We start from the raw sequence: 19,211 nt of genomic DNA, 5'->3' as shown, positions 1-19,211 counted from the left end.
TGTTAATGCTGTAAAGTTACCCATGTATATATCCTGTAAATTAAAGGCTATTAAATAAAAAAAAAAAAAAAAAAAAAATAGCATCACTATACTTTTTAAAGATATGGTTTAAATAACCTCTATATTATTTTTCTTGTATACTTCAATGATATCCACATAATTTCAAAACTTCTATGGAAGTTGCACTCACATTTAATAACCACCACCCCTCACCCAAACCACTTGTGGAAGTATATGAGCAAAAGTCACACATAAGATGAGAGGACATGAACATTTTGGCATCTCATCTATTGGAGGAAACATACATGCTGAAATGAGCATAATTTCATCAAAATTCTAAAATATATTCTAAATGGCATACTTTAAAAGCTACAAAAAACTTTAAGTTAAGTTAAAATATATACTGAACTTATTGGAGATAACTTCAAAAGTTTCTGCCTTTCAAATTTTTCTGAGTAAAGGGGGAAAAAAAGATCACCTCTTATATCCTGATACTAGAATAGTTAATGTATGTGGGAAATAATAATTGAAAACTGAAGATAGACTTCAATGGAGGTAATAGTACTTGAGGCTCCTTACAAAGTTTTGAAATACCAGACAGGATTTGTTTGTTCTAACTTGATCTTACTTGGAAGTGACGTAGAATTATTCTTAAGTATAAGGGACTAAGGAAGTAGTAAAATGATTTCTTTGATTTTCTCTTAATTTCTCTTTTCCCCCTGCCTCCTTGGAAACCTGCTCACTTTAAAACTTACTGAACCTGACTGAATAAGGAAAATTGTTAGCTGGAAAGAATCTAGATTTATATCTGTGACTCCCAGGTGATATCAGGCAAAACCTTATCCTTTCTTCAAGTGACTGTTGAGTTTTGCTTATAGAAGAAATGTAATTGTGATGTAGTTCAAAGTATGTTGATCTGAGAGATAGCAGGGCCTGGGCTATTTCCTGTCTTCAATTAACGAGCTGTCTGAATTTTGGCATGGTGATATAAACTCAATGGATCTTTATTTCCTTGAATGTAAATTTTAAATGTAGGGTAGTAAATTTTAAAAGAAAGTAGGGGTAGAAAGGTGGAGTAGGTGGGAAGGGTGGGAGGGAAAGAGGAACAGTTAAATGGGAGAGTGAATAATGTTCTGGGCCTGGAGTCAGGAACTCATCTTTCTGAATTCAAAACTGGTCACAGACACTTACTTGTTGTGTGACACTGGGAAAGTCACTTAAGCATGCTTGCCTCAGTTTCCTCATATATAAAATGAGCCACAGAATTGGATATAACTGAAAAAAATGTCTGGATAATAGCAACTAATAAGCAGAAAGATTGGACTTAATGAACCCCAACATACTACTTCCCATGTTATCACATATGCTGAAGAAGTATCTGGAGAGAATTTGTACAGTTATCTAAATTATCATCTCCCCAGAGAAATGGACAAATATATCTTCTGATCTGTATTTCCTACTTTCATAAGGCACTTCTTGGAAATCCTGCTGGGAATGTAAAACCCTACATAACCCAACCTGAGTTAAACATCATTCCCAAAAAAACGTATTCATCTTTCTCATCCTTATTTTTGTTAGTGACAATGCTACATACTCAGCCTTGCATATTCAAAAACTCAGTATTACCCTTATTTTTCCTTCCTCTGCTTCCTTTACCTTAAGTTTTGGATCATTCAAAATCCTATTTACTGCAACCTATGTGGATATTATTATTGATACATTAGGTTTTTGGTTTTGTTTGTTTTGTTTTTGCTTTTGTTTTTGTTTTGTTTTGTTTTTTGTATTCCCACAGCTACAATCACAGGTCTTCTTTATATTTGAAAATGATACCGAATAGATTTTCTCATTTTCACTATCTCCCCCTGAATCCATGGTTTATATAAAGAACAAACTAAGAAACTTCTTTATCCATAAATCTGACTATGTTACTCCTCTGCTCAAAAATCTTCAGTATCTCCTTCTATCTTTTTAATTCAAAATCTATTATCTGGTATTTCTAGAACCAAGATGGTAGAATGAGGAAGAAAGCTGAAGCTTTTTGAAATTCCAGAAACAACCAACCAACCAACAACCAGAAAACTGCATCAAAATTAATCTAGGATAAAGGAAGTAGCTTACAAGCAGATGAGGAAAGGTCTGTCTCACTAGGGTGGGAGGTGAGCAAGATACAAGCGCAGGAACAACAACTGTCTTTATTATGGGGGACCTGCTGCAAGTCTACAAGTCTTTTGCAATCCAATAGCAGTCCTCTAGGAAAGTAAATAGTCTAAGCAGCACAGCAAGTCTCCACCTAAAAGATCACACCCCCAGAACTAATCACTAGCCAGGGCTTGACTAACTTGCTGACTAACAGTGAAGCCCTTCTCTATGTCTGAGCAACAGGTAGGTTTTACCCCTGGAATCTACCAACAGCAGGGATGGGCAGACCAGCAATAAGATCCCTCCTTCAGAGGCAGCTACCCCAAAGATTTTGTTACCATGACAACCCAGAAGCAAGGCCCCATCCCTGGAGTAGAGCAGCAATGGAACAGAAAAAACCTTTGAGAAAATACAACATCTATTGCTATTAAAAACACTAAAAATTATAGGAATAAATGAGACTTACCTAAAACAATAAGTAATATTTATCTAAAATCATCAACAAGCATTGTCTGTAATGGGGATAAGCGAGATCCCTTCCCAAGATAATCAGGGGAAACGAAATATTCTTGAAAACAATAACCCAATAAAAGTGACAAAAGATACATTTCTATTATATAATATTGTACTAGAAATGTTAACTATAGAAATCACAGAAGAAAAAGAAATTAAAAGAATTAGAATAAGTAAAGAGGAAACAAAACCATCACTCTTTACAGAGGATAAATTACTATACTTAGAAAATCCTAAAGAATCAATTAAAGACCTCCTTGAAATTGCTAATAAATTTAGCAAAGCTGCAGTATACAAAAAAACTCACAAAAGTCATCAGTGTTTCTATTTATTACCTGTAAAATCCAGCAGCAAGAAACAGAAGAAGTAATTCAATTTTAAATAATGGTAGATAGTATAAAGTATGTGGGAGTCTACCTGTCAAGACAAACCAGGAATTAGATGAACACAACTATAGAACATTTTTGACACAAATAAAATCAGTTCTAAACAATTGAAAAATATAATTGCTTCTGGGTAAACTAAGTTTTTATAATAAAATTGAAATTCTACCTAAATTAATCTGTTTATTCAAAGCCATAGCAATCAAACTACCAAAAATATTTTATATGGATAGAAAAAAATAATAAAATTCACCTAGAAAAACAAAAGCTCAAGAATACCAAGGGCATCAAAGAAAAAAAAATGAAAATAATGTGGTTTAACCATACAAGATCTTAAACAATATTATAGTACAATAATTGTCAAAACAATTTGGTACTGGCTACTAAATACAGTGATGGATCAGTGGAATTGATAAGAAACAAATTTCATTGTAATAAATAACCATAGAAATCTTGGTATATGAGTGTAATGTTCCCACTAGCTTTCTGGATGTCCTTCAGAAAGGCCTTGATCTCAGCAGGTCTCACCACGAGAATGGTCAAGAATAGAGTCTAGATTATTTAATTTGGTCCAGTCTTTATCTTAGTGCAGGACTCATGAGAGCTACCACAAGGCTGGTCAGACATATCAAAAAGATATCAAAGTCTATCTTCCAGTCTTTCTTAGCCCTTATATACCTCATTGTAATAACATCATTACAGCATACTGATTATGTGTGAACTTAGAGAACCATTACATCACCATACTAAGTACTAAGTATATATATGTGAACTAGAGAACCATTATTTCATCAATTCCATTGAGTTTACAGCTTGTTTCAAGTATACTTCTCCAGAGTTCCAGCCCTCTAAATATGATATATCCAGAGATCCAAGCTTTTGAAAGAAAAATTCATCATTTCACAAAAACTGCTGGAAAAACTGGAAAACAATTTGGCATAAACAGATAGCCACATCTCACACCCAATAACAAGTTAAGGTCAAAATGAATACATGTTGTACACTAGGTGATGAATTAACAAATTAAGGAAGCATGGAATGGTTCATTTTTCATGTATATGGATATGGGAAGAATTTAGAACAAAAGAAAACATAGAGAAAATGTTAAAATGTAAAATAGATTATTTTGATTGTATATAGTACCAAAAAGGCTTTGCATAAACAAAACCAATGCAACCAAAATTATAAAGAAAAGAAAAACCATAGGGCAGAGGGGAATTCTGAAAATTATCTCTGACAAAGGCTTTGCTTATCAAATTTATAGAGGACTGAGCCAAATTTTATAAGAATAGAAGTCATTTCCCATTTTATAAGTGGTAAAAGGATATGAACAGACAGTTTTCAGACAAAGAAATCCAAGTTATCTAGTCATAGATAAAATACTCTGTAAGTAGTGATTAGAGAAATTGCACATATATAACATATATCTGATCATTTTACCATCTTAGAGGGTGTAGAGGAGGGAGGGAGAGAGATATTTGGAATTGAAAACTTTAAATAAAAATGTAAAAAATTAGCAAAATCTATATTACCTGATATTCAAGCGATTTACAGTAAGAAGTACATGCACCCCTACCCTCTAACAACCTCCATTTCTGTTGTAATTTTTATTATTCTCTTCACAATGAAGCCAAACAAAAATATTTTGTTATACTTCACCATAACCCTAAATATTTCTTGTGGTCTTTTTGCCTCCTTTCCTTTGATCATGTTTTGGGTTAGCCCCTAAAAGTCTTAGAATAAAAAATATTTATCTTCCTGAGTTCAAATCTAGTTTCACACACTTGCTGTGTCTAATAACTCATTTAGTTCTGTGTCAGTTTCCTCATCTAAAGTGAACTAGAGAATGAAATAAAAACCATTCCAGATCCTTACCAAGAAAATCTCAAATGGAGTCATGAAGAATCAAGTATGACTGAAACTACTGAAAAACAAAAATTAAAGAGGTCACAATGTCCTAAGACATTCAAAGAAAGCTGAGGTTGTGTCTAGATTTTGATCATGATGCTGAGTTGGGCTTTGAAGAATGAGAAACATTTCAATAAAGAAAGATCATTATCTACACTGAAAGAACTATGTAACACACCCAACGCTCTCTCTCTCTCTCTCTCTCTCTCTCTCTCTCTCTCTCTCTCTCATACACACACACACACACACACACACACACACACACACACACACATATATATATATATATATATATATATATATATATATATATATATATATATACTAGGTCATTTTACTTTCCTTGGCCTCAATTTCTTTATGGATAATATGAAGAGTTTGTAGGAGAACATTTTGATACAAATTTTGTCTCTGTCAATACCTTCTGTTACCCTCTGGCCAAAATAATGGTGAATTCCCTTCCAAGCATTTCTATTATATATTTAAATAGAATTAATAATTTCATGAATGTTCAAGAACACAATTTTTTTGTTATGGGCCAGAACTTGAAACAAGGTGCTAAGTCAGTGGAATTGATAGAGACAATGGTTGTTTAGCATGGTGCTTAACAGTTCTCTAGTTCAGTACATGCACTTAGAACTTACTATAGTTCTACAAGATTCACACCTTTGATTAGAGAGGATATAAGCTCGAACAAACTCAGCCAGAATCTGAATTAGGGAAAACAGAGACCAGGGTGGCAGTCCTCCTGCCTCCCCCACAGAAACCAAGATACATTCAGGAGGACCTCAAGAAGCTGGCAAAAGCAGAGAAGACAAAGGGCTGGTAGCAGGAGCTTAAGCACTCGAAACCAAGGAGAGAAATAGGCCTCTAAGAAAGCTAACCCGGCCCCAGGAAAGGAGACAAGACTTGGAAAGAGACAATAAAGGATTTGGACTTTTACCCCTAGCTTGTGATGACTACTGAACTGAAACGAAGACTACTCCCAGAGACCCCAAGAAAACATTATTTACATTTTAGACTATTACATTTTAGAGAAAATATTACAATTTTTTTTTGAAAGAAGATGCTCTAAGTGACAAGACATCAACAATTCTAAAAATTCTAAAACCTAATGATAACCAGGAATTCTAGGGGCAATTTTCCCTTTTAAGCCCAGGCATCATTACATCACTCTGTGTTTTATCTTGTATTTTTTTTTTTTTGATACAGTGAAGATGTATTTTAAAGTGTACATGGAAATGAAAATTGAGGGAGACTTCCTACTATAATTGTAGCGGTTAAGTAATTATGAGAAGAATCCATGCACTGAGTAAATACCTTCCCCAATTCCTGAACCCCTTTATGAAATATATCCAGTGTTTTATTTTGAGTGTTTATTATTGTGTTCAATTCTTATAAAGATCTCTTAGAATGAGAGAGTTTGAGTGAAGTATTTTCTCTGGCTTGATTTTTGTATTCTATGTAGCTGGGTTAACATCAAAGATTTAGGAGGCCCCCCCAAAATCAAAAGAAACTATTGATTAATTGGTTTATTTTTCCACTTCAAGTATTTGTGGTTTCATCAGTACATTTATTTCCTCTAGCACTGAGACAGGTTAGAATTCCTTTATGCCTTAATTATTTCTTTGAATGACATAAGATAGCTGAAAATGTTCATCACTTAATGGGAAACTTTCTGAAATGAGTTTCCATCCTAGAAAGGCTGCTCTTTGGAAGCTAATCATGTGCTATACCCACATTGGAAATTTTTTTTCCATCTCGATAGGATTTTAATCCTTTGGCACTGACCTTAAAAATTTGGGATCATCTCTAAAATATAATAAAGAATCAGGGTAGGTGATTAAAATGCCCCAAATAATTTGTTCCTCTCCTTTGTCTTCTCTCTCTACAGAACCAATTTGCTCAATCCTTTTTAATCTTTTTTTTTTTCTTGTAGAGTGTGGGTGATAGTGATAGTAGTGATGGTAATGATGGTGATGGATTGAAATTCTTCCCATAGAGTTGGATCTAAATACTTTGGCTCAATGGAGAGATACACATATGCTCTGGCCCCTTCCTAAAGGGCATGAATTAACAGATTGCTTTCTACACAGATTGTTTATGCCGTTTAGGAAAGGGCCAGAGCATATGTATTCCTGCCTGTGGAGACAAAATACTCACAGCCAGATCCATGAGAAGTCAACTTCATATTATGGTTCTATTGCATGTAGTTGTGTTAAAGGGAATGAGTAACTATTGAAGGACAAAAGTAATATTAAGAAAGACAATTCATATTCTATATTGTCACCATGCAATTAAAAACCATTCAAAACCAAGTTTAGAGCTTCTTTTATTTAGGAAAACTCAAGACAAAATTTACAAGAGAATCTTGGGTTCATTTTCTGATACACAAATTTCATTTCCTTAGATCTTTGTATAAATTTAAATAGTTTTATTTTTCCTGTGCAAAAGCAGTATTGTTAATGCTTTGATCCTCGATTCAATGGGATATTTTGCCTGCTCATAAATGCAATTTATTCATGATGTTTTAATGTAATTTAGCTGTTGAAATAACAATCTGGAAACTAAGCATACTTCCCCCTCCCCTTCTTTCTTTCCTTTTTTTTTTTTTTTTTTTTTTTTTTTTTTTTTTTTTTTTTTTACTAAAGACAAAGACAGGAATTTGTTTGCTGCAGGATGGTAATCAGGAGCCTTTCAAAGTGCGACTGCACCTAGCCAAAGATATTTTGATGATCCAAGAGCAGGATGTGATATGTGTGTCTGGCGAGCCTTTCTATTCTGGTGTAAGTAGTTTTTCTTCTGTTGAAGTTTTCTTTTTTTAAAAAAAGTCATTCTATTCAGAGAACTTGCTCAATGTTCTTACCTGCAAGAACAACATAATAGCTCTGACTACATGTACCTTTTGTTAAATCTAAGAGAAAGAACTCTTCCTTTGATATAATGCCTTATTGACCTAGAACTGAACACAAAGGGTTGTTGTATAATTTGATGTTATATTGTCTTTTATTTTTATTACATAAATAGAGTAGCTTTCATTCACCCAAGTCACCAAAAAATGTTCAAATGACATGCCCAACTCTCCTTCCACTTCCCATGGGACCTGCATGAGCAATGTATGGGTTACTCTGCCCTGATATTGGTATTCTATTGCCATCACATTTTACTTTTGGGATCAGTATTTACACAATTTGCTTTACTCATTTTCAGTGAAGCATGAGGCTGATAATATAGTATTTCATTGAACCTTGTGTGAATGATTTTCCCAAGTGTATCATATATAAATAGTTGCATGAATATCTTTGATAGAATGATGCCAAAGTTGTATTTTTTTTATCCTGTTGGCATTAAACTATTAGTCTAGTAAACGACTGTGAATTTTATCTCAATCTTTAAATTTTCCTTGAACCAACGTTTTAATTTAATTAGATCAAATTAAATTGAAGTAACTAAAATAAAATTGACTAAAAAAATTTAATTGTATTGACCACTCAACATAAGTTCTCTTATTTAGCCTGTATTTTTCATTTTTAAAATATGATTATATGATTGTGCCAAATTCAGTCCAATATAACATAAAAGGATTTATTTTCTAAGTATAACTCCAGAATGAAGTTTTATGGGAATTATAGTCCAAATGAACACTCTTGCTTAGCAATTAAGGATGAGGAGTTCCTACAAATTTAAAGTTTAACTCCACCCCTTAGCTACCCCTTACTGAGAACATATGATCCTTTCCCCTCCAAGAGAGAAGAGTCTGAAATGCCATTTTGAATGGACTATAATTATTAAAAGTCTATGGAGTACCACTCTAGGGCCTAGTTATACAACAGTTGCTCTATCTACTTAGAGAACATTATTAAAGACGGGACATTGAGTAACCTATTTTATCTTGCTCTATAGATTAAGCTGCTCATTTTGGGTATTCAGAACACATTTACAAAACATTAACAGTTTTAGCTCAGATTGATTACTCTTTGTTGGTTGTTGTTGAACTAATGTTTCCGTGCTCTCTAATGCCCCATGGGACCAAGGCAAGGTGTTAAATCAGGAGGATTCTTCCAACTAAGGATAATGGACATTTCACAGATTGTTAACTATCTTTTTTTTTTTGTCACAGACAGTTTAAATCATCCTGAATCAAGTGCTCCAGTTGTCAAAGCTGATTAGGGAAAATCCCATAAGGCTACTCTTCCTTTACCTTGTTAGTGACAGAATAGTGGAGAATTTATTTTGTATTCTCAGAAAGTAACACCAATATTTTGCACTTGTATGATTTATTTAAGTCAACATTATTTTAGCTTGTATCTAGAATGTATGCACTCCGGCAGGTCCAGCACTAAAAAATATCTTTGTTTATTTGTGGGTCTTGTCAGTGAAGACAACAATTTTTTAGACAGCAGTGCACAGACATTTTCTAAGTATTAAGGGGGATTGAAAAAAAATGAGGAGAGCTCAAAATGACAGAGGAAACAGATCAAAAGCCATGACAAAGAATTCAACCTGTTATGTTTGTAAAGCATCAAATCAATAGCTCAAGATATTGCACTTTCTCCTTTTGCTTTGAACAATGATAACATTGGGAGTGGGACTGAAAACTCATTCACCACTGCACAGCAGACATATTCTTTGCCTGTCATAAAGAGGAGATGATCAGAGAAAAGACAGCTAGAGGAAAAGCTATCTCAACTGTTTATATCAAGAGCTTTATATTCTGTTCTTTGCCCTCTCTAAAATCATTTGATAGTATCAGATCCAAGAGACTACTAAATAGATGTGGGTGGCCAGAGAGGCCCTGACAAGCTAAAACCATGCCAGCACATCAAGACAAAGTATTTTGTTATTTCTATTGCTTTCCATTGAAACTATGAATAAGGGAGATATAATAAAGGTCCACATCATTCTATTATTTTTTGAACTTTCTCAACAAAATGATGACCTTGAAATTTGATATTTACTATCCTGATTCTTCAGGGAATCCTTTCAGTTTTAAAGTGTTGAAAGACAGAGATTGTTTTTTCTAAAGCTACTATATAATGATGACTACAATCTGAGAATATATTACATATATATATATGTATATATATATATATATATATATATATCATACATACACATATAAAGATATGTACATGTACACATATATACATAAAATATGCTTGTGTGCATGTGTATTATGTGCACATGTATACATACATTATATATTATGTGCATATATGTGCATATGTATAAATGTATATTTGTGTGTATATGTATATAGACATGTATATTATGTACTTGAGATCACAGATCATTTTGTAGAGTCCTCACATAGCTATTAATTTTGCAAAAGAATACTGATCTCCACTCCATACTAAGAATGTCTCTACTTCCATATATGAAGCCAATGACTTTCTTTGAACTTCAAAACTGAAAAGTATTATCAAAGTGATGTGATAATCAGATAGGCAAAGAAATAGAAGTTAGAATCAAGTTCAGCACCAAGATTCATCCAGACTCTCTTTTTATAATATTAATGTTAATTAGCTACATTTGAATAATATCCAACATAGCTATCAAGGAGGCAAAAATTGGCATTCTTGATTCATTATTTCAACACTCTCCACCCCTTTTGGTGCCCTTGGTGGTTTTATAATCAAATACTTGCTTAAGGAAGTGATTGGTGAGAATCTGACATTCTTGTCATTCTTCAGTCTTTCCAGTCATGTACAACTCTTCATAAACCCATTCAGAATTTCATTGGTAAAGAAAGATACTGAAGTGATTTGCCATTTCCTTTTCCAGTTCATTTCACAAATAAGAAAAATGAAGCAAATAGGGTTAAGTAACTTGCCCAAAGTCACACTGCTAGTAAATGTCTGAGGCTAGATTTGAATCCGTTTTCCTGACTTAGACCTGGTACTCTATTTTGCCACCTAGCTGCACTTACTTTGCTTTACTGCACCTATTTAAAATGAACCATTTAATACCATATTTCCTCAGGACCTTCCTCTGTTCTAATCGACATGTCTTTATGAGTCCCACCTGTCAGAATACAGTGATGGCAAGGTATCAGACTCTAAATCCACTTAAAGAGCTACCACACTTTGAAACTGTTTAATCTATAAAAGATCTCTCTTCTTCAATACATTTAGCTAAAAGAGTCAGAGATTCCAGAATATGTTTCATTAAAATGATGGCAGCTTATGATAAACTATAGTGGTATATATGACAGATGCCTGACCTGGATTGATGATGGAATGATAAGAAGTTGGCATGCAATCCATATAAACAATATGGTGGGTGAAATTGACAACTAGATTTCAGCAAACTTCAAAATAATGACATGAAATAGTTCTCTGAGGGCCTAAAATCAATTGATGGGCCATGATATTCAGACATTACTTCCCTACTCTGCAAAGATAAACATCTGGCATTCTTAGAATTATTCATATTACTATGAACTTTAGTATAATACTTAGTCATCTCAGTTTAACTTCTATGGCCTTACTATGTTCTCGAAGTTAAAGGTGACATATCACTGTTGTGGGATTTGTGACATCCCAGAACATGAAATATTCTGTGCTATATAACCACTCTCATCTGGTAGAACATCTGGTACTGATGAAATCTATAGAGATTGTCATAATTCACATAGTACTGCAAAATTCTTTTAATTAGAAAGAAATGACAATATAAATCCAGAATTTCAAATCTTGTGCTTATATTTGCACACTTACATCAGTCCAAAGACACTTAGAAAAATGAAAATCACCAGTATTGTATGCTACTGTTATCTACAATAGAAAAGCTAAGAATAATGCTTAGATTTGGAGGATATGTACTACCTTTTTAATCAGATTAACTAACTCTACACATTTCACTTATATACATGAAATCTTGCAATAAACATTTTCTAAAAAATTTGTGAAAGTAATTAATTTTATGAAGGATTAGTCACAAGAATGACAAATTGCTTCCTATGTCCCAGACACTGTGAGAGGCACTAATTAAAAAAAAAGTTAGTTATGCCATACCTCTGATAACAAGGCACTTAAAAGCCAATGAAGAAAGGACAAATAAATTAAACTTGAAATATTAAAAAGAGATCCAGATATTTGAAGAGGAAAAGATACTGAATGTTTCTTATGGCAATAAAATCAGGCTGCAATTTTGTCCTGCTGATAATTTATTTTTACTCTACCTTGTACCTATTGCCCTGCCTAGTCTCAACTCTATGAAACAAGATGTTTACTCTCAGCATGAATTCATCACCTCTAATCGCATCAGCAAATAGCTAACTCAAACCTGGACTAACTATGCCTGGCTCAGTTTTCTCTCTCCTTTCTTGAGAGGTCTGGAAGGCAAAATACCAAATGCTTTCCAGTGTCATCCTTTAGAGAGACTAAACCTTGAGATCATATCACTTTGCATCTACTGTCTGGTTGTTGAGCCTAACTCTTTGTGATCCCATTTGGGGTTTTCTTTGAAAGGTATTAGAGTGGCTTCTCATTTTTTGTTCTACAGCTCATTTTACACGTGAAGAAACTTGAGACAGACAGGATTAAATGACTTGCCCAGGGTCATACAGCTACTAAGTATATGTAGCTTAGTATATATTTGAACTAAGCCATATTTGAACTAAGGAAGAAGACTTCAGACTTGGAATTCTATCCATTTTACCTTCTAGCTGCTTTGATTGTTCTAAACTCAATGGATTATAGTACCTCCTGTTGTTAAATCTTCCCTCCTCTCACCTCCCCACTTTCCCACTACTTCTCTTCCACCTTTTGTGGTTGTGCCCCACTTTAGATTATAGCTCATTCAGGTTAAAACCTGATTTTTTTTTTTGTTTTTTTGTTTTTTAATCTCAAGAGTTTAACACAACTACATGTTTATTAGATTAGATTGTTCCTGTGATGTTTTTGGTAGAAGAATTCCCAGTGATGAAACTCTACCAATGCAGATCAATCCATTTTCTAAACTTTACAAATTAGCAGAACTACCTGGAGCACTAAGTCATTAAACAAACATATGTCAGAGATAAGGCTTGAACCAAAAAGTTTCTGTGTAAACAGGATTCTTTATCCACTATAAAATCCTGTTTCCTAAGAGGCAATTTATCATTAGTCCAGAATGCAAATGAACACACACACACACACACACACACACACACTACATCCATTCCCTGCCACCCCCAACTTACAGTCACCTTTTTCCATAGCAAGTATGCTATGGCCTACTATTTCAGAGTGAGTCTATGTCTATCTTTCCAAAAGGTCTTTGGGATGATCTTTTGTATATTGACTTCTACTATTAGAATATAAATATCCTTGAAAGAAAAAGTTATCTTACTTTTTGCTGTATTTTTATTCATTACACTTAGCACAATTTCTAGCATGTAGTAGTAAGTACTTAACAAATACTTATTACCTTACCATATGGATATTACTTTACTACCTTTAACTTAAGTACTCACTGGATAGGCTTCTCTCCCAAAGCTAGTTATCAGTGACTAGTGCCCTAATTCCATTTAAGACTTGCATCTATTAGCTTTTACACAGGTAAGAATAAAAGTACAAACGTTTCTCTCCAATACCTTGGGGGTTTACTCTTTCCTATCTCCATTTCATGTCTTAGAAAAGTAAACTTAAATTTAGCCCATTTGACATAAATTGACATTTAAAGGTAGGCTCCAAAGATTATTTCTTGCTCTTCAAAGTATACATCCTCAGCTGTCTTCAAAACCTGCATATTGTATACCAAGAAGACACTATCTTTTCACCCAAAATGATAAAACAAATTTTAGGTTAAGCAAAGACCTAGGCATGTATTCACAGAAGTGTATGTCCTATCACAGAGGGGAGAATGCCTAGAGTTTCTGCCTTTATAGCATTATATCTCACAAAAGCTATAACCATTGTGATTCAGGTACTAACGTTGTGCACATAGTAGAGAAGAACCCTCTTCTGATGATAATTGAATAATCATATCTATAATCAGAATGATATACGGCAACACAGAATTTCAAGATTTTTAACCTGGGATGGACATAACAATCATCTAGTCAAACAAAATCAAAGGATGCTACAGTCAAGATGGACCTCAGGGACATTTACTCCAACTTTTACTTATATAACTTGTCAACAGAATTTCTGTTAAGGTGTCATCTATGGGACATCCAATGTGTTTGAACTCACTATTTTACAAGGAAGCTAAGAGAAATGACTTGCACACTGTGGTACATAGACTAGTCAAGATTCCAACTATGCTTCTAATACCAGTACCTCTTCCACTGCCTCAAGTAAGATCCATTTGCTCAAGATGTGCTTCATTTTGTTTTGATGATCAAAAAATCTACCTCTTCTGATGCTGCTCTGACATTTCAGTCAACTTGCTGGAAGTTATGAATAATTTTGTCATTAAGATACCATTTTTTCAATGTTCCTCTTTAAAAGGAAATAACTGTTTATGTAATGAAAACCAGTGATGCTCTATGTCTACTAATGTATTTTTATAAGAACTATGTAATTAAGATGGGTATCAAGCATGGTGCTTTCCATGTCATTGATGTGTAATGTGAGTTTATAAAGCCATTATATGAGGAAGCTTGGATTAGTTTCATATGTAATTTTTACGTTGTTGTTGTTTAGTTATTTAGTAGAGTAAAACACTGTTACTCCATTTGAAATTTTCTTAGCAAAGATACTAGAGCAGTTTGTCATTTCTTTCCCTTGCTTATTTTACAGATAAGGAGATTGAGACATATATGGTTGAGTAACTTGCTAAGGGTCACATAGTAAGGGTCAGAGTCCAAATTTGAATTTACAAAGATGAGTCTTCCTAGATTTCAGACCAAGAACTTAATCCACTGTGCCACCTAGTGATCCCGTTAATGTATTAAATAACACCTTAAAAATGGCAAGAAACATTGCAGACATGGCAGACATTCTGGAAGATTGTCAAGTAGGTCAGAAGTAACCAGAAAGCTTAACCAAACTTTACAGATTTCTTCCACAGACAGGAAATTGCCAGGAAAGGAATGAAGACAACAAAAATAAAAGGGCAAACACAACTTGAGAGAACCTCATAAAAGATGGGTTGTACAGGGCCGATTCCACTGAAATTCCTGGAATTTCAGGAACCTGGAGCAGCTCTGTCAGACAGCAGATTATACCTCTGGAAATTGTCACCTCATTCACATAGAAAACTATGATTCTGTCTACAAAAGGACAGGATTAGGCTTTTCTGAGGGGAAAAAAAGAAGGAAAAAAAAAATCTTCCCAGAAATTAGTTTTCCAAAAGTTGAATGACATACTTTGGGAGCTATTGGAGTTGCCATCATTGCAAATTTTCAAGTAAAGGATAGAAACATGTTGGATAAGATTGTAGAGTATATTACAAACCTCTAGATAGTGAAGGCTAGTTTTTTTTTTTTAATACCATTTTGTATCCTCTGGTATTAAACAATTACAGACACATCGTTCACATTAATTAACTGCTTATTGGTTGTTGGTTGGGCATGTCAGAGAATATGCTAGTATGTTTAAAGGCAGGTATACTTGAGATCAAATACTGCAATAAATAAAATTTAATTTTTCCTCATCTTTTTATTGTACTGTGTTATGGAAATGCTTACTTTATACAATAAATTAAAAAAGATTATAAAATAAAGCCTATAGCGGATGCTAATTATCTTTGTGATTCTGAAAAATCACCTCTCTCAGTTCCAGTTTCCTCATCTACATAATATAAATAAAAGCAGCATTTTAACTCAAAGTAATGTTATGAGGTTCAAACAGTATAATACAGGGTGTCCTAAAAATTTTAGTGCAATTTTAAGCAATTGAAGCTTAAAACTCCACTAAGATTCGGGGGATGGTCTGTAAATATATACAATATTTTTGCAGACCATGAAACTCTATATAAATAGAAACTGTTTTAACTATTAATTGACAGAAGGAATAGTTTTTCAGCTAGAAATTGTCTTAGACAGCTTTTGAGATCCTTTCTGACTGAAATTTTTTCTCGTATTCTTTTTAAGCCAATTTCCTTATTTATGTAATGGATGATAGCAGGAGTTTTGTGAGGACATTGTATTTTAAAAAGTGTTTTAGAAATGTGAACTATTATTTAATTAGTTGAAAACTGTCCAAACATACTATCAATTTAGGAAGTGGAGAGAAAACGAGTCTTTCCTTGTTTTGATTAACAAAATTCTTAAGTCTACACATTGCTACTAAATCACTTACAATGCACAGACACCAGATGAGATAGCAATCACCCTGCAAGGCTCAATACTTGATGTTACAATGATTATTCTGGCTTTAATAATGGATTTTCTACTGGAGGCAGCATGTTGATGCATATAAATGCAATGGACCAGCAACTTCAGTCAATGAATCCTTTTTATCCAGTAGTGACAGAATGGAGAATCTCTAGTAGTAGATTGGTTCCCTTTGATAAACTCAGGGATTCATCTGCTACTAGCTTAATCCATACTTCAGAGATATTGGGGGACCCTGGCAAATAGAAAATCTATCACAGAACCTTTATATGGTATAATTTTTGTTTTAGAAGGGATATAGAAGCCAGTTAGATACAGACTCCTGCTGTGGGATATAGGTTGATTGGAGGGTATAGGCCCAGAGAGGTCTAATTCCTAGCCTTTTGACAGGAATCAAATCATAACAGCAGGTGAAGAGAACACTGGTAAGAAGTGATGAGAAAGAATCAGATGCAAAGCATTAATCAATTAACTTAGTGAGAGCCAAGCAAGCCTGGCAAATCAGCAGGACTGGCATGGGCTCTATGAAGCTTGTACAGAATGCTTCATTTGCTTCTGAACTGCTGGGGGCTGTCTGTTTTTTAAGTCTGTTCTGCCCACACAGTATTGGTTCACTAATGAACATCAGCTGGTAGTGACAGATATACCTTGACTGGAATGTATCTGAAAGCTGAATTGTCTTTTTATGAGCAGGATAAGTTTTTTTATAAATCTCTCACAATTCATTTTAGAACTATAAAGTCACTCATTTGAGGTTACTGGGTTTTTTTTTTCAGCTAAAAATAATATATATATATATATATATATGTATATGTATTTTGAAACAAAAACATCTTAATAATGATATCAAACTATATTAAAATACTTGAAAACAATGTATTAAATAGAAATTTTCTATCATAGTTTGTAGCATGGTGCAAGTAGACAGAGACACAAGTTACAAATGATGAAGCATCTGTTTCAGTAGGTATGGTAAGGGGAAGGTAACAGTCCCTCCAACATGTGTCATTTTCATTTTTTGTTACTTGTCGATGTAATAGATATGAGGAGAATCATCAATGACTAAGAAGTGATCTTTTTTCTTCCTTTTCTTTCTTCTTTTTCTGAGACAATTGGGGTTAAGTGACTTGCCAAGGATCACACAGCTAGGAAGTGTTGAGTGTCTGAGGTCAGATTTGAACCCAGGTCCTCCTGACTTCAGGGCTGGTGCTCTATCCACTGCACCAAGTATCTGCCCCTCTTTTTCTTTTTTTTTTTTTAATCTGGTTATTTATTGGGAAGTATTCTTTAAAACATTACCTGTTCATGAAAGGAAGTAAGTGTGCACAGGAACAAGGCTCACATCTTTAGGTTCTCAAGGAAGTTAGAAGTCATCTACTCCAAACTTTTCCATTTATAGATAATAACACTGAGTCCAAGACATGACATGATTTGCCCCAAGATGACCCAGCTTTTAAGTAGCAGAGCTGTTCACACCAACTATCCTATTGCCTGAAAAATGTAAGACGTTCATGTGTTTGTTGAATGAAAGAATGAATGGCTATTTAATTGCTCATTTCTGTTTCCACTATGTACAAACAGCATCAGAGAAAGAAATTCTCGAGTGATAGTCATACCTAAGAAATGTGAAGTACAGTAATAATTTATTTTCGTTAAAATTTTAGGAAATGCTATCTCATTGTGAATGCATTGTTAATACAAAGGTTTTTTTCATGATTATTGCTTAAGATTGAAATGCTCATAATATTAGAGTTAAGGAGCCTGGGGGTATAGTGAAGATTATGAGTTTATGATATATATCTTACATCTAAGGAAACTAAGGAAACACATATTAAATACAGGTTGATAGGTTATATTGTGTGTATTTTACATTTGTGATATCTATTGTGGATCAGTTATGTCATTTAAAGATCATACCCTCCTAAAGAAAATAATGTGATCTAGAATGTATTACTATTTTTTAAGTACCAACAAAAAATATAAGTATGATTAAGGACATTAAATATTTTAATTATGAAGAACAAGAACACAGATTTGATAGTTCATATAGGTATTTTACAGTTTACAAACTGTTTCCACATAGATTATCTCATTTGATCTTTACAACAGTCTTACAGAGGAAATTGACAGGTATTGCCATTGCCATTTTAGGGATTAGTAAACTGAGACATGAACCAGGTTATTTCTACCATTCCAACATGTTGTACTCAAAAGGAATATTATACAATAATAGTCCTCTTGAATTCAAACTTTTCAATTCTACGAAGTTTTAAAGAATTATAGTAAATTCCTTCATTTAAATATACAACATGTTCTTTGTATCCTTAGCTTTGAGTTTTAATGAAACTTTAAAGTTTAGATAGACTCTAGACCTTAGCTTCCCAAAATACTTATGTAGCTTATAATCAGACAAATACTATGTGGCTTACAGTATCTTACATGTGTTTATTAAATATATTTCAAATCCTGGTCCTAGGAACAGACTAATTAATGAGTTGGATAACAAAGAAAATATTGACAACCCCCATTTTATTTATTTTTTGATAAATCTTTGTAATTAAAACTTTTTTTATTTTCAGAACATTTGCATAGATAATTTTCAACTTTCCCCTTGCAAAACATTATGTTTTAAGTTTGGAAATCTGATTTTTTGCTTTCTCCTAGGAAAGCAGAAAGGAATAAAGAGAGAGGAGTATAAACGGGGCTAGAGACATATTTTTGGTCTTTCAGTGAACCAATAAAAACATGTGCTCACTAAGCACAGCAAAATCAGAATAGAATTTGGGAAATTGAAATAATCTGTTTAGTATCATTAGAGAAGAACTGATCTTGAGAAAAGATTTATGATTCATTTTATGTTTCATATTGCTTAAAAAGTGATGGTGTTTCAATGGGAAAGATTTTTTTTTCATGTTTATAATTCAGCAAATATGATCTGTTTTAAATTCCATGCTTTATATGTGATTTGAAGATGTGGAATATGGATTGGAGTAGGTTTATAT

General features: G+C 33.5%; 1 protein-coding gene across 2 annotated transcripts in view; it reads left to right on the top strand.

Annotated features, from left to right (window-relative positions):
* Positions 1 to 19,211, top strand: part of SNTG1 (syntrophin gamma 1) — a 786,808-nt gene that overhangs the window by 204,694 nt on the left and 562,903 nt on the right. For both annotated transcript variants that reach the window (XM_031946419.1, XM_031946418.1), the window contains exon 3: positions 7,595 to 7,729. In XM_031946419.1, the coding sequence (XP_031802279.1) occupies positions 7,595 to 7,729 (135 nt within the window). The remainder of the gene's footprint in view (positions 1 to 7,594; positions 7,730 to 19,211) is intronic.

The sequence above is a fragment of the Sarcophilus harrisii genome, chromosome 1 (assembly GCF_902635505.1).
Source record: "Sarcophilus harrisii chromosome 1, mSarHar1.11, whole genome shotgun sequence".
Classification (NCBI taxonomy): Eukaryota; Metazoa; Chordata; class Mammalia; order Dasyuromorphia; family Dasyuridae; genus Sarcophilus; species Sarcophilus harrisii.
This window is presented reverse-complemented; position numbering and strand designations above follow the sequence as displayed.